Raw genomic sequence first — 12,478 nt, 5'->3', positions numbered from 1 at the left:
TTTGTTGAAGTGATCTTTCACTTCCCATGATTTCTAATTTCACTCCATACATCATCTTTTAGGTCAATGAACATTTAAACTATGAACATCATAAATTCTCTGACCTTTCCTCCACTGTGTTGTTAATGGAATCAGTTGCTGAATTGTTATGCGTTATTTGGGGCGGCTTGTTCCCTTGCTTTTTCATATTGCTTCTATGTTTACCCATCAACTGGTATGGCTATTATTGCTGCTTTTAAGCAAGGACCACTTGGTGAGCTTCCTTCTCTTAAAAAGCCCTGGGTTAGGTAAATATCCAGGTATTGATACTTTAATGTGTGATCCCAGTATTAGCATCATTTTGAGAGAAGTCACTGAACTCTATTTACTACAATCACATCAGAGCCAAGTCATATACTATTCAACCTTATCAATAGCAAAGAACGTGTTGATATTGATATCCACAGCTCTTCTAGTCCCAGTATAAACTTGTAGTAAAGCTCTGGAACAGGTTGAAAATTTAGTTATTAAATATAATAAAATTGCTATAACATTATATGAGGGCTGAAAGGCGGAAGAAAAGACAAAGCAAAAGAAAGAAAGATAGAAAATAATAATAAGGTAAGGTAAAAAGAAAAAAATGGGGGTTATTTGAGGTATTAACAAATAATGCAAGGAAAACAAACCAAATGAATGTAATTAATGCTTTAAACCATTAGAAGAAAAACTTTGAAATGGGTTGAAGGTACAATGTGGGCTATTTTGGTAACAACTATTAATCAAAGAGTAATACAGATGATCAAAGTTGATGTTAAGAGTTATTTATAGAAAACTATGCCAAGCTGAAGAAAACTCTTGTTGAATCTTGGTTTGGATTTCATTTCAATTTGGGATGTTTAGAAGATGTCCATCATTCTTCGTCTTTGTATCCTTCCAGAAGTGCTGGGGCATAGCAGCCACTCCCAATTGCTATGGACTGCCCACCAGCTGGTTCTGGTTTGTCAGCTCAGGGTCCTGCAGGTGACTGTTCTCAGAGTGTGGTGTTGTGTCTGCTGATTGTTTCTGTAGTGTGCAAGAGTTGCAGATGCAGGGCTCTGCACTGTCTCTGTGACTGCTACGGATCACTATGTACCCTCTTCCCTCTACAGGATCCTTTGCATGGTGGCATAGAGCCTAGTAACTTCTAAAAGCACAGGTCCTGTGGTTATGGGTTCTCTGTGGGTGATCTGTGGTGCAAAAATATTCCTTGTGGCCCATTCAATTCACTGGGGTACTGCCCTTACTACTCAGCTGGTTCACCAAGGTTCTAGCTTCCACTACCCCAGGGTGTGAAGGGCAGGTGCCGATTTCCTCTGGTAACTATAACCAAGGCACAGGCCAGCCAGTATCCAAACAGTAAACACTTGGCATTTGTGGCTGAGGATGAGGCTGAAGGCCAGGTCAGATTGGAAGCCACTGCTCTCTGGTTGGAAACAGAAAACATTCCTCCTTGGCTGACTTCTCCTGGGCTACGGTAATGATCTGGGCATCTTCCCCTTTAAGCTTCCTGGGGACTCAGGCAACTTCTCATCATGGCTTTCCACCAGCTGCTTACATGATTTGGGAACCATCCTTCTATGCCACTGGATATCCAGGTAGCTTTGCAGGAAAGATCAGGCAACAGTTCCTTTAGGCTTTTTAAGACTCAGGCAATTGCCTGCAGTTCCTCTCCCCCATCCCCAGTGTCAGTGAGCAGCAGCAGCAGCAGCAGTAATGTTGGCTTCCCTGTCCCCTTTCCTCTGCATGGATCCAAAACTGTCTTGCTGCTGGGATCTGCACTCTCACTTCTGCGAATACCAGACATCCACTCTGGCACTGCCCGGGTTCCTGCAGAGGCTGTGTGGAGAGCTGAATTGGGTGAGCACTTCCCAGTGGGCCCGTTCCACCACACTTCCCATGTTCTTGGTGTGGAAGAGGAGGTTTCAACAACTTTTAGCTGTTAAGATCCCTCTACAAGTTCTTTCTAGATTGGTTCTTAGGAGATCCCACTGCAGGGGTACTCCCTCTGTTTAATTTGTTGCTCACTGGAAGTGGGGAGATGCTGTGTTGATTTAAGAGGGTGACAAGTCAGCTCTAGGAACTATCCTAGGCACTGAGGATATATAACTTAACAAAAGAGGGGGAAAAAATTCCTGCTGTTAAGGAGCTTCTATTCAAATTAGGAAAGACCTAACAAAAATCAAAGTAAAGAATACAATGCTATCTATATAATGATAAACACAATAAAGAAATAGAAGGGAAAGAGGAAATGTGGCAGTGGCTTGGCATGGGGATGGGTGCTATTTTGAACCAGGTGGTCTGATAAGTCCCATCTAAAAAGGTGACAGTTCATCAAAGATCTGAAGAGGTCAAAGGAACAGAGTAGATGAGGAAGATATCTGGAGAGAGAGCATTCTAGGTAGAGAAGTGAACAGCTGCAGAGGTCTAGGAGCAGATGTGTGCCTAAGGAGTACAAAAAAACAAAACACACACACACACACACACACACACACACAAAGGATAAAAGCCAGAATACAGGGAGAAGGAAGGGGAGAGAGCAGTTACATAGGAAGAGTACCAGATCATACAGAGATAGGGTTCTTATGACTTATTTCAAGGAATTGGCTTTTAAAGGTTTTTAGCATAAAAGGAACATGAACTCTCCTTGTTTTTAAAGGTTCATTAAAGCAATTTGCAGTTGAGAGTAAACTGAAAAATGGGCTGGGCATGGTGGCTGTAAATCCCAGGAACTTGGAAGCCTCAGGCAGGAGGATCGCTAGTTCTAAGCCTCAGCAACTTGTGAGGCCCCAAGCAAGTCAGTGAGACCCTGTCTCTAAATAAAATACAAAAAAAAAAAAAGGTTGGGGATGTGGCTCAGTAGTTAAGTGCCCCTGGGTTAAATTCTCAGTTCAAAAAGAAAAAAGAAAAATGGCACATAAAAACAAGATCAGTTAAGAGACCACTGCATTAGTCTAGAAAAAAGAGATGACGTCAGCAATGTTAGCAGTGGGAGAAATAAGATGTTAGTTGAAATTTGGATCTACTTCAAAGGTAGAAATGATAGCACTTGCTGTAGGCTCAATATGGGATGTGAAAAATAACTAGAAAGGTGGAGCTTCCATTCACTGGAATTAGAAAGACTAGAGAGGTGCGATGGTGTAAATCTAATGTTTCATTTGATAATCACTTACCATCTAATCCTTTGTTGTCTTTTTGGTCTAAGCATCCTGTAGTTTTTCCAAAAATGACAAAAAAAAAAAAAAAACCCTATCATNTTCTGTCCCAGATTAGACTTTGTATAGTGGAAAACAACGAGAAAACAGTAGAGGAAGGGGAAATCCTACCAGCATCTTTAAAGGATACCATAGCATTAACTATATACTGACTATCAGAAAATAAATTAAATACAGAATCTTTAAACATCACAAAAGCTTGTAATACTGCATTAAGCTCTACCTTTTTTAAACAATTTTGCTCATCATTTGGCATTACTCACATAACAGGAATTCCATACAAACCTCAGGGACAAGGCATAATTGAAAGAGCTCATCAAACTATTAAAACGTACTTATTAAAGCAAAAAGAGGGAATTGGAAAGGAGTATATATCCCCCAAAGATAAACTTAAAATAACCCTTTTTACTCTAAACTTTTTAAATTTGGATTCATCAGGGTTTAGTGCTGCAGAAAGGCATATGTATCCAAAAAATGTACATAAGCCTAAGGTACTTTGGAAAGATATTCTAACAGGACAATGGAAAGGTCCTGACCCAGTGATTGTCTGGAGTCGGGGTTCTGTTTGTGTGTTTCCACAGGGAGAACAGCAGCCGATTTGGATTCCAGAGAGACTAACCAAAGCAATTTCTACAGACCAAAAAGAAGATGATTTGACTCAAATCCATAACAGCTGATATCCAGAGCTCCAGCTTGGCTATTCTTACATCTGCGACAGTGATTAACCAGGATTAAAATATTAATTAACCAGATTAAAATAGATTTTTCAATATCTGTTTTATTATTGCCTTTTCCCACATCATAAAGTTCTATTTTATTTTTTGAGCTCACACAGACCTAGGTTAATGTTTTTCTGATCAGTTTTATTTTTTGACTGTGGAGTTTTTAAACATTGCAATGGAGATTTCACCTAGGTAAAGCTACAAGGCCTTTACTATTGTCTTATGTGTTGTACATTTGTGTGCACTCCTGTGTTTTGTGTTGTATGTCTGTATGTGCGTATGTCCATATTTCGTATATGAGGAGCACTCATGAAAAAATGGATCCGAATTTTTTTTTTATTCACGTCATTTAAATGGTTTAATTTAAATTAGGTAAACAGCTGTTAAGGATTGTTTTTAAAGGAAGTTAACAGATCTGTTTGTTTACTTTCACCTTTCCTTTTCATTATATTTAATAATTCTGTTCAGGATAATGTAATGTTACATAATTTCTTTTTAGCATCATTGCCAGAATTCCTATCTTCATCCCAGTGCCGGTGAAGACAAAGATAAAACCAAACTACAGCTTCTTTGATAGCTTTCACAGTAAACTGTATAAACTGATGCATCAATGAATAATAACTCAACAAGTAATGCTCAATCAAGGAGTCGATTTACTTTGGGAGGAAATGGACATATTGATAGATTCCTCCGCTTTGAACTGCTTGCAGAACCTGCCTGGACTATGTATCACTTGTATGCATTGTGAACTATCTGTTGATGCAGCAAATTGTGGTAGTGCTGGGGTATCTTTGCTGATGGTGTCACCGGTGATACAATTTTTCCAAAGGAGCCATCAATTGGTTTGGTGTCGTGGCATTTCTGTATCCTCCTCCCTTCTGCTAGTGATGGTCTAAAATTTGGGGGCCAACAGAGGTGAGGCAAAGAACCTCACCCCTCCACTGGCACCAAGGCCAAATTTGGGGGCCAACAGAGGTGAGGCAAAGAACCTCACCCCTCCACTGGCACCAAGGCCAAATTGGGGGCCAACAGAGGTGAGGCAAAGAACCTCACCCCCCCACTGGTGCATAGGCCTATCCACAAGTATGGCTATATGCTGGACCGGTAGTCAGTGATGGGTATGATCCAATTGCAGTGGTACCAACCTAAGACAGGAGGCTGATGCCTAGAGGTCAGATCATCCGATGACAGGTAAGGACCATATGTTGAACTGGACAACCTAACAGGCACGGTCCCTAAGCCACATTGCTTGTTGTTTAATTAATCAGAAGGGGGGAGATGCTGAGAGCCATTGCCAAGTAGGAATGACGCATGGCAATATCCTTGTCAGCCTACCCAATGTTACTTAGAGGGAGGACTCTCCATTGTGGAAATGGGCTTGCCTTGGACCCAGGTCATTTGCAGTGACATTGCATGAATGTTTGAGAAAGGTGACCCTGCTCAAGGACCAGGGTGGATCCGGGTTTAGGGTGGATCCGGGTTTAGGGTGGATCCTGCTGGGAATAGGGCGTATCCTGCTGCCTCAGGCGCCCGCTCCTTGAGTTCCAGTTGAGTTCTGAGAGTATTTGGGACGCAGAGCCCGGTGGAGGGAATTTTCCCAGAATGTGCGTGTAGAGCCGGTGAGAGTCGGGAATAAAGAGTTGCTGTTGGAATCTACAAGTTTGTGTGGTGGCTCGGTTATTTTGTGCCCAGCCAGACTGCGGCAATAAAACACTTGTAATTCACTTATCTCATAAAGGACTTAATAAAATATGTATTTAAAAAAAAAACTCATAACTTGATAATAATTAGAAAATAGTCCAAGATTGGAATAGGCATGTTACCAAAGATGTCAAATAAACAAATGACAAAATGTTCAACATCTTCAGTCACTTGTAAAATACAAGCTGAAACCTCAATGAGATATCACCATACATACAAAAAAAGCCTGACAATATCAAGTACTGACAAGGAAATGGAACAAGAACTCTCATTCATTTGGTGGGAATGCAAAATGGTATAACCATTTTAAAAAACAGTTTGGTAGTTTCTTATTAAGTTAAACATACACTAGCTGCTACTTAGGGGTCCCACAACTAGACACTTACTCAAGAAAAATGAAAACATTCACATAAAAATATACAAGTGAATACATATAGTAGCTTCATTTATAATTGCCCCAAATAGGAAACAGCCCCAAACACTAAGTGGAAAAATTGAGCTCAACTGTAGTATAGGCACATTCACAGAATGGAATACTACTCAGCAACAAAAAGGAATGTGCAAGAACATGAACTAATCTTAAAAGCATTTCATTTAACAAAGAGGTCAGCTTAAAGGCTACAATAATACCTACACATGACACAATGAGAGGCAGAGAAACTGGTCAGTGGCTGTCAGAGAACAGTGGCAAGAGAGACTGACTACAAAGGAGACTTCTAGGGTGATGAAACTAGTAGCCTAACTATGGTTACATCAACATATGCACTCATCAAAATTCTGGGCTAGAGATGTAGCTCGGTGGTAGAGTACTTACCTGGCATGTGTCAAGCCCTAGTTGGATCCCTGACATAGCAAAAGAGAACAAACAAACAAAAACCAAAAACAAACCCTCACTGGACTTTATATTAAAACAGGTGGATTTTAGTCTATGTACATTACACTTCAATAAAAAAAGTTAACTCATAGAAATGTAATATTTTATTTGGCCTTTAAGTTGCCATGACCAGGACATGGGACAAGGCAACTTAGAGCATAAAGATTATTTGGGGTTCACAGTTTCTGAGATCTCAGTCCACAGTTGGCCAATTCTATTTCTCTGGGCCCAAGGTGAGACAGCACCCCAGGGAGCAAGGTCCCAGTGGAGGAAACCTGATCAGGTAATGGCAGAGTTAAAGAGAGTAAGGAAAGGGACCACAGAGAAGATGCATCCTTCAGGATAGACCCCCCACACACACCAGTGATCCATCTTTTCCAGCCACACCCCACCTGCCTACAGTTACCACCTGGTCATTCAAAATTAGCATGCAAGGATAAGTTTATAGCCCTCATAATCTAAGCATTTCACCTTTGAATATTCCTGCATAAACATAAGCTTGGAGGTTGGGGGGGGGTGCACCTTATATCCAAACCATAACAGTAACAGAATCTTTGTATTAAAAGATAAACTAATCAATAAATGGGAAAGCAGTAGCTAAAAAAAATCTGATAAACTAAATAATTAAAATAATGACTAAAGTCCTCTTGATATATGTAATTTTTATAAACAATACAATATACAGGAAATATGCAAATACAAAACAAAATTAAAATACTTTCTTCAACTGTTCAAATTATAAAATGTGATAACACAAGTAAATTACTTGCCACACTGAACTTTAGCATCAGCATCTGGTCACATTCAATTACTAGAGCAGACAGTTAAAGCCATAAAAGTCAACTTCATAAAAAATTGAATAAGAAATAAGACAATTTCATACATAAAAAAATAGGCTGAATATGTTAACATTTGCAAAGATTATTGGACTACTAAAAAGGTAAAATTAAACTAAAAGAAGACGAAAATAATGACTAAAGTCCTCAATTTTTAAACATACGTTAAAAAATTTTAAAGCCATATTTTTAAGATTTGTAATACAACTGAAAAGCTTCTCATGTTATTTTAAGGTTGACTGTGTGAGCAGAATCTGAAACAGTCTTCCTGCCTAAAATACCTGGCCAGCTACTCTCTAATAATCTATGGCCATCTCTTCCTTTAAAATTTACCTCAGTACCGAATTTTTACAAAAAGTCTATATTCATTTAAAGCTAATATGAACTATAATCATACAAATAAGTTGTATTTTCCAAAAATTCATTTTAGTAACCATCTTAGTTTCAGAATAGTCCTGAGTAGGTTCACAAATGCCTCATTTAACCTATAATGTACACAGTATTACATCTTAGACCATTTCAATTCTAGTAGCAGCCTAAGAAGAAAGCACATTTGTTATCTTATTTCTAGAAAGGCTAAAGCTAGATCATACCACCAAATGAATACATCAGAATAGTAAAAGTCTCAAATAAATAATCTAAGAACCTCAAAAACCTAGAAAAGAAGCAAAATAAACCCCAAGCAAGGAAAGAAAAGAAAAATACTTCGAAAAAAAGAAAAGGTCAGAAATCACTACTTATACTAAAGATGGAAAAATTAAAATAAATAAATAAAACAAGGAGCCAGTTCTTTGAAAAGATCAATAAAATTGACAAACTGGTATCAGAACTGATAAAGACAAAAGACATAAATTACCAACATTTGGACTCAAACAGGGAATAGCACTACAGACCCTGATGCCAACAAAGGATACTAAGGCAATACTATGTTCAACTCTACTTATGTAAATTTGAAAACTGGAAGGAACGATTCTGTTCTTTAAAAACCACAGACTACCACAACTTTCCCAATAATAGTGAATAGCCTTATAACTATTAAAGAAACTTGAATTTCTAATATTAAAACACTCCAAAAAGAAATCTCCAGGCCCAGACAGTTTCACTGAAGAATCCTACCAAACATTTAAAGAATTAACAACCAACATTTAAAGAATTAACACCCATTCTACACAATCTCTTTCAAGGGAGAGAATACTTTTCAACCCATTTTATGAAGCTACTATTACCTTGACTGACAATACATACACCTATAGACCATTATCCCTCATGAAGTCAGTAAAGGGCATCTACAAAAAACTTCATAGCTATCATGAAAAGACTGAATGCTTTCTCCCCAAAAAGAAGGAAAAAAACAACAACAACAACAAGGAGACTGTTCTGCTTTCACCACTGTTACTGATTTGAATGCTAAAAAAAAACAAAAAACAAAAAAAAAAAAAAAAAAAAAAAAAAAAAAAAAAAGTAGTAACAAAGGGCTAGAATCCAGCCAACACAATAAGGCTGGAAGGAAATGGTAAAAAGGAAGAAATAAAACTGTCTCTATTTGCAAATGGCATGATTATCCACATAGAAAACCTCAAGGAATCCAAACTCCTAGAGCAAATGAATTTAGCAAGGTCACAGGATACAAGATAAACATACAAAAAACAATTATATTTCCTGTTACCAATGAAGATGAAATTTAAAAGCAATTATCATCTACATTTCCTTAAAAAATTAAATACGTAAGCATGAAGGTATAACTCCAACAAAACATGCAGGATTGTATGCTAACTGCATAATGAAAGAAATCAAAGTAATATTAAGAAATGACAAGAAAAACTGTGTTTATAAGGTGGAAGACAACACAGTAAAGATATCAATCCTCAGTAAACTGATATACAGATATAATAATGTAATTCTTGGGGCTGGGGATGTGGCTCAAGCGGTAGGGCAATCGCCTGGCATGCGTGCGGCCCGGGTTCGATTCTCAGCACCACATACAAAAAGATGTTGTGTCCACCGAACACTAAAGAATAAATATTAAAAAAAAACTCTCTCTCTCTCAAAAAATTATTAAAAATAAATAATGTAATTCTTAACAAAATCCCAAAAAGATCTTTTTTTTTTTTTTTAGATATACACAAAATGATTCTAAAACTTACAAAGAAAGGCAAGAATTAAAGAAAGGCAAAAAATTAGCTAAAAATTAAAGAAAGGCAAAGAATTAGCTAAAAAAGTTTTGAAAAAAAGGGAAACATTCCTCCTAAAAAAGTAGGAGGAATGGGTCTACCCTTACTTACAAGGTTACAAGACTTACAACTTTACAAGTAAATTACAAGACTTACAATGTTACGAGAATCAGTGGTATATGTGTTGACAGAACCCAGAAATAGGCTAGCATAAATATGTTCAACTGGCTTTTGACAAAAGTATAGCCATTCAATAGAGGAATAAGAACTTTTTCAACCAAAGCAATTAGGCATCCCCCTAAACCAAAAATGAGCTCTTGACTAAGGTCTGACATCTTATAGAAAAATTAACTCAAAATGGGTCATGGGATTAAATGTAAATTGTAAACTATGAAACTTTTAAGGAAAAAAAAAAAGAGAGAAAATCTTCAGGATCTAGGATTAGGCAAAAAGTTCTTAAACTGACACCAAAAAAGCACAAATCCATAAAAGGAAAACTTAATAAAATGAACCTCATAAAATTTTTAAAATTCCTGTTTTGCAAAAGATCCTATTAAGAGGATGAAGACACAAAAGTACAGAATGAGAGAGCATTTGCAAACTACATATCTGAAAAAGGACTGGTATCTAAGATACATTTTTTAAAAAAAATCCTTCAACAGCCAAAAAAAGATTCAATTAGAAAATTCAAAAAAAGAGATGAAGAGACATTACACAAAAAAGGAAATACCATCTATGTCCAACATCATTAGACATTAGAGAAATGCACCTGAAAACCACAACATCATACATACCTATTGGAATGGCTAAAAATGAGGACAACGCTAAATGTTGACAAGGATGTGAAGAGAGTAGATCTCTCATACACTGCTGGTAAGAATGGTTCAAACATATTAGGAAACAGTTTGGTAGTTTCTTATTAAACTAAAGACGCAATTACCACACAACCCAGCAACTGCATAAATGAGCCTGGGAGAACTGAAGCCAATCCCCAAAAAATAAAGGTAGACTGTTCTCTCTGATATCTGATATGCAGATGCTAACATACAACCAAGGGGGAGGGTAGAAATTCAGTGGATTAGACAAAGGAAAATAAAGGGAAGGAAGGAGGGTAGGAATAGGAAAGATGGTAGAATGAATTGGACATAAGTCTCCTGATGTTCACATATGAATACACCAGTGAAACTCCACATCAAATACAACCACAAGAATGGGGTCCTAATTAGAATAAATTACACTCTGTGTATGTATGTCAAAATACACTCTACTGTTATGTAAATTGAAAAAGAACAAATTAAAAAAAAACCTAATGTTTACATGACATTACATTATAAATTACAGAGATGTTTACAAAGGCTTTATACATAATAGCCCCAAACTGAAAACAAGCTAGATGGCCTTCAAACAAAGTGTGGTACATTCATAACTTCTAATGCTTGCAACAACTTGGATGAATCTCCAGAGAACTTTGCTGAGTGAAAAAAATCCAATCCCAAAAGATTACTGACTCAGTAATCACATAAATTTTGAGATGAAAATTTATGGAAATGAGTAACAAATTACTGATTAAGAGGGATTAAAGAGGAGATGGGACAGGGAACTAAGTGGGTGTGATTATAAAAGGGCAATCTGAGAGACCTTTTGGTGAGGGAAAGGGCCTCTATCTTCACTGTATCAGTCAATATTCATGTTCTACTACATTTTGCCAAATATCGTGAAAACTGCATAAAGGGTAGAGGGATATTACTATATTCTTTCTTACAACTGGATGAGAATCTACAATGATCTCAAAATAAAAAGTTTAATTAGAAAACAGCTTCAGAGCAAGCTTAAGTGCTGGAAATCGACAAGAAATCCAATATTAACTGAGGTACTCTCTTCTGTTCAAGTATGATTTGATACTGAAGATCACTCAACGAATCAGTTTATAACACACCTTACTCACCACAATCCTTTGATATTTTCTTCAACAACGTGAGCAAGGGGCAATGGTAACAAAGAGAAAATCTGAGACTTTTCTAAATACGTGATAGAGTAGAAAGAGACCTGGGTTGAATCAGAGCAGAACTCTTGTCCAAGCTCCATAAAACAAACCCACACATATGCAAAGACATATCCCATTGGCTTCTGGAAAACTCTCAGTACGCTTCTAAGAGAATGAGAATTACAAAAGGCAAACCACACACGGTGTTACTAAGAAAATACCCGTGACCACTTTGAGAACCAGTGTCTTAACTGGCAAACAAGATACATGTGCCAAAGCAACCTGAAACGTAATGTACAAAGTCATCTAAAACGCTGGACCGTGTTCTTTTAATAAGCAAGGGTGCCAAGGCGGGAAACGAAAAGGTTCAAATCCTAATGGACACCACCTGAAAACCACAGACGGCTTTGGGAAAAGCCGCGCAAGCCGGAGTCGACCCAGCCAGTCATCAGGACGTGTGCACCACTCTACCAGATCACTCCGGTTGTGTCAATCTACACTGCGCGCTCAGAAACCGTTAGGAAAGTGAGGGACCAGCCAACAGTTCTACATCTAATTTTCCCATTTGGGCACAGACTGAAAAGTCAAGCAAAAAAGATCTTTCCCCATCTCCCCGGAGCTTGGCCCGGCGCCTCAGCGGGTAGGGGTCGGCAGCGAGCAGACCCGAATCTCCGCCGGGGACCGGCCGCGCCCAGGGAGGGGCGCGGATCACAATCCCAGCCCGACCACAGGCGGCCAGGAGGGCGGAGGCTGAGCAAGTGCCCTAGGGGCGCGCGTCCCCGGAGTCCTCGGCAGAGGGTGGAGGGTGGCGAACTCACCGGGCGCTGCGCCTCTTCCATCGATCCAGGTTGGAGGCAGCGAAGCGGCGGTTTCAGACCTGGCCCGGGAAGACGTAGGCCAGGCCGGCCGGGTTGGGCGTGACCCGAGAGGAACCACCCGCGGGGCTCGGGCTGTCTCTTA

At 38.6% G+C, this 12,478-nt stretch overlaps 1 protein-coding gene across 2 annotated transcripts in view; it reads right to left on the bottom strand.

The window, feature by feature from the left end:
- Positions 1-12,465, bottom strand: part of Septin10 (septin 10) — a 64,997-nt gene extending 52,532 nt beyond the window's left edge. For both annotated transcript variants that reach the window (XM_015499658.2, XM_048810237.1), the window contains exon 1: positions 12,337-12,465. In XM_015499658.2, the coding sequence (XP_015355144.1) occupies positions 12,337-12,357 (21 nt within the window). In that variant the 5' untranslated portion in view covers positions 12,358-12,465. The remainder of the gene's footprint in view (positions 1-12,336) is intronic.
- Between the last annotated feature and the right edge of the window lie 13 nt (positions 12,466-12,478).

This window comes from Marmota marmota, unplaced genomic scaffold (genome assembly GCF_001458135.2).
Source record: "Marmota marmota marmota unplaced genomic scaffold, marMar, whole genome shotgun sequence".
Lineage (NCBI taxonomy): Eukaryota > Metazoa > Chordata > Mammalia > Rodentia > Sciuridae > Marmota > Marmota marmota.
The sequence above is the reverse complement of the archived record's forward strand: the minus strand, read 5'-3'. Positions and strand labels throughout refer to the sequence as shown.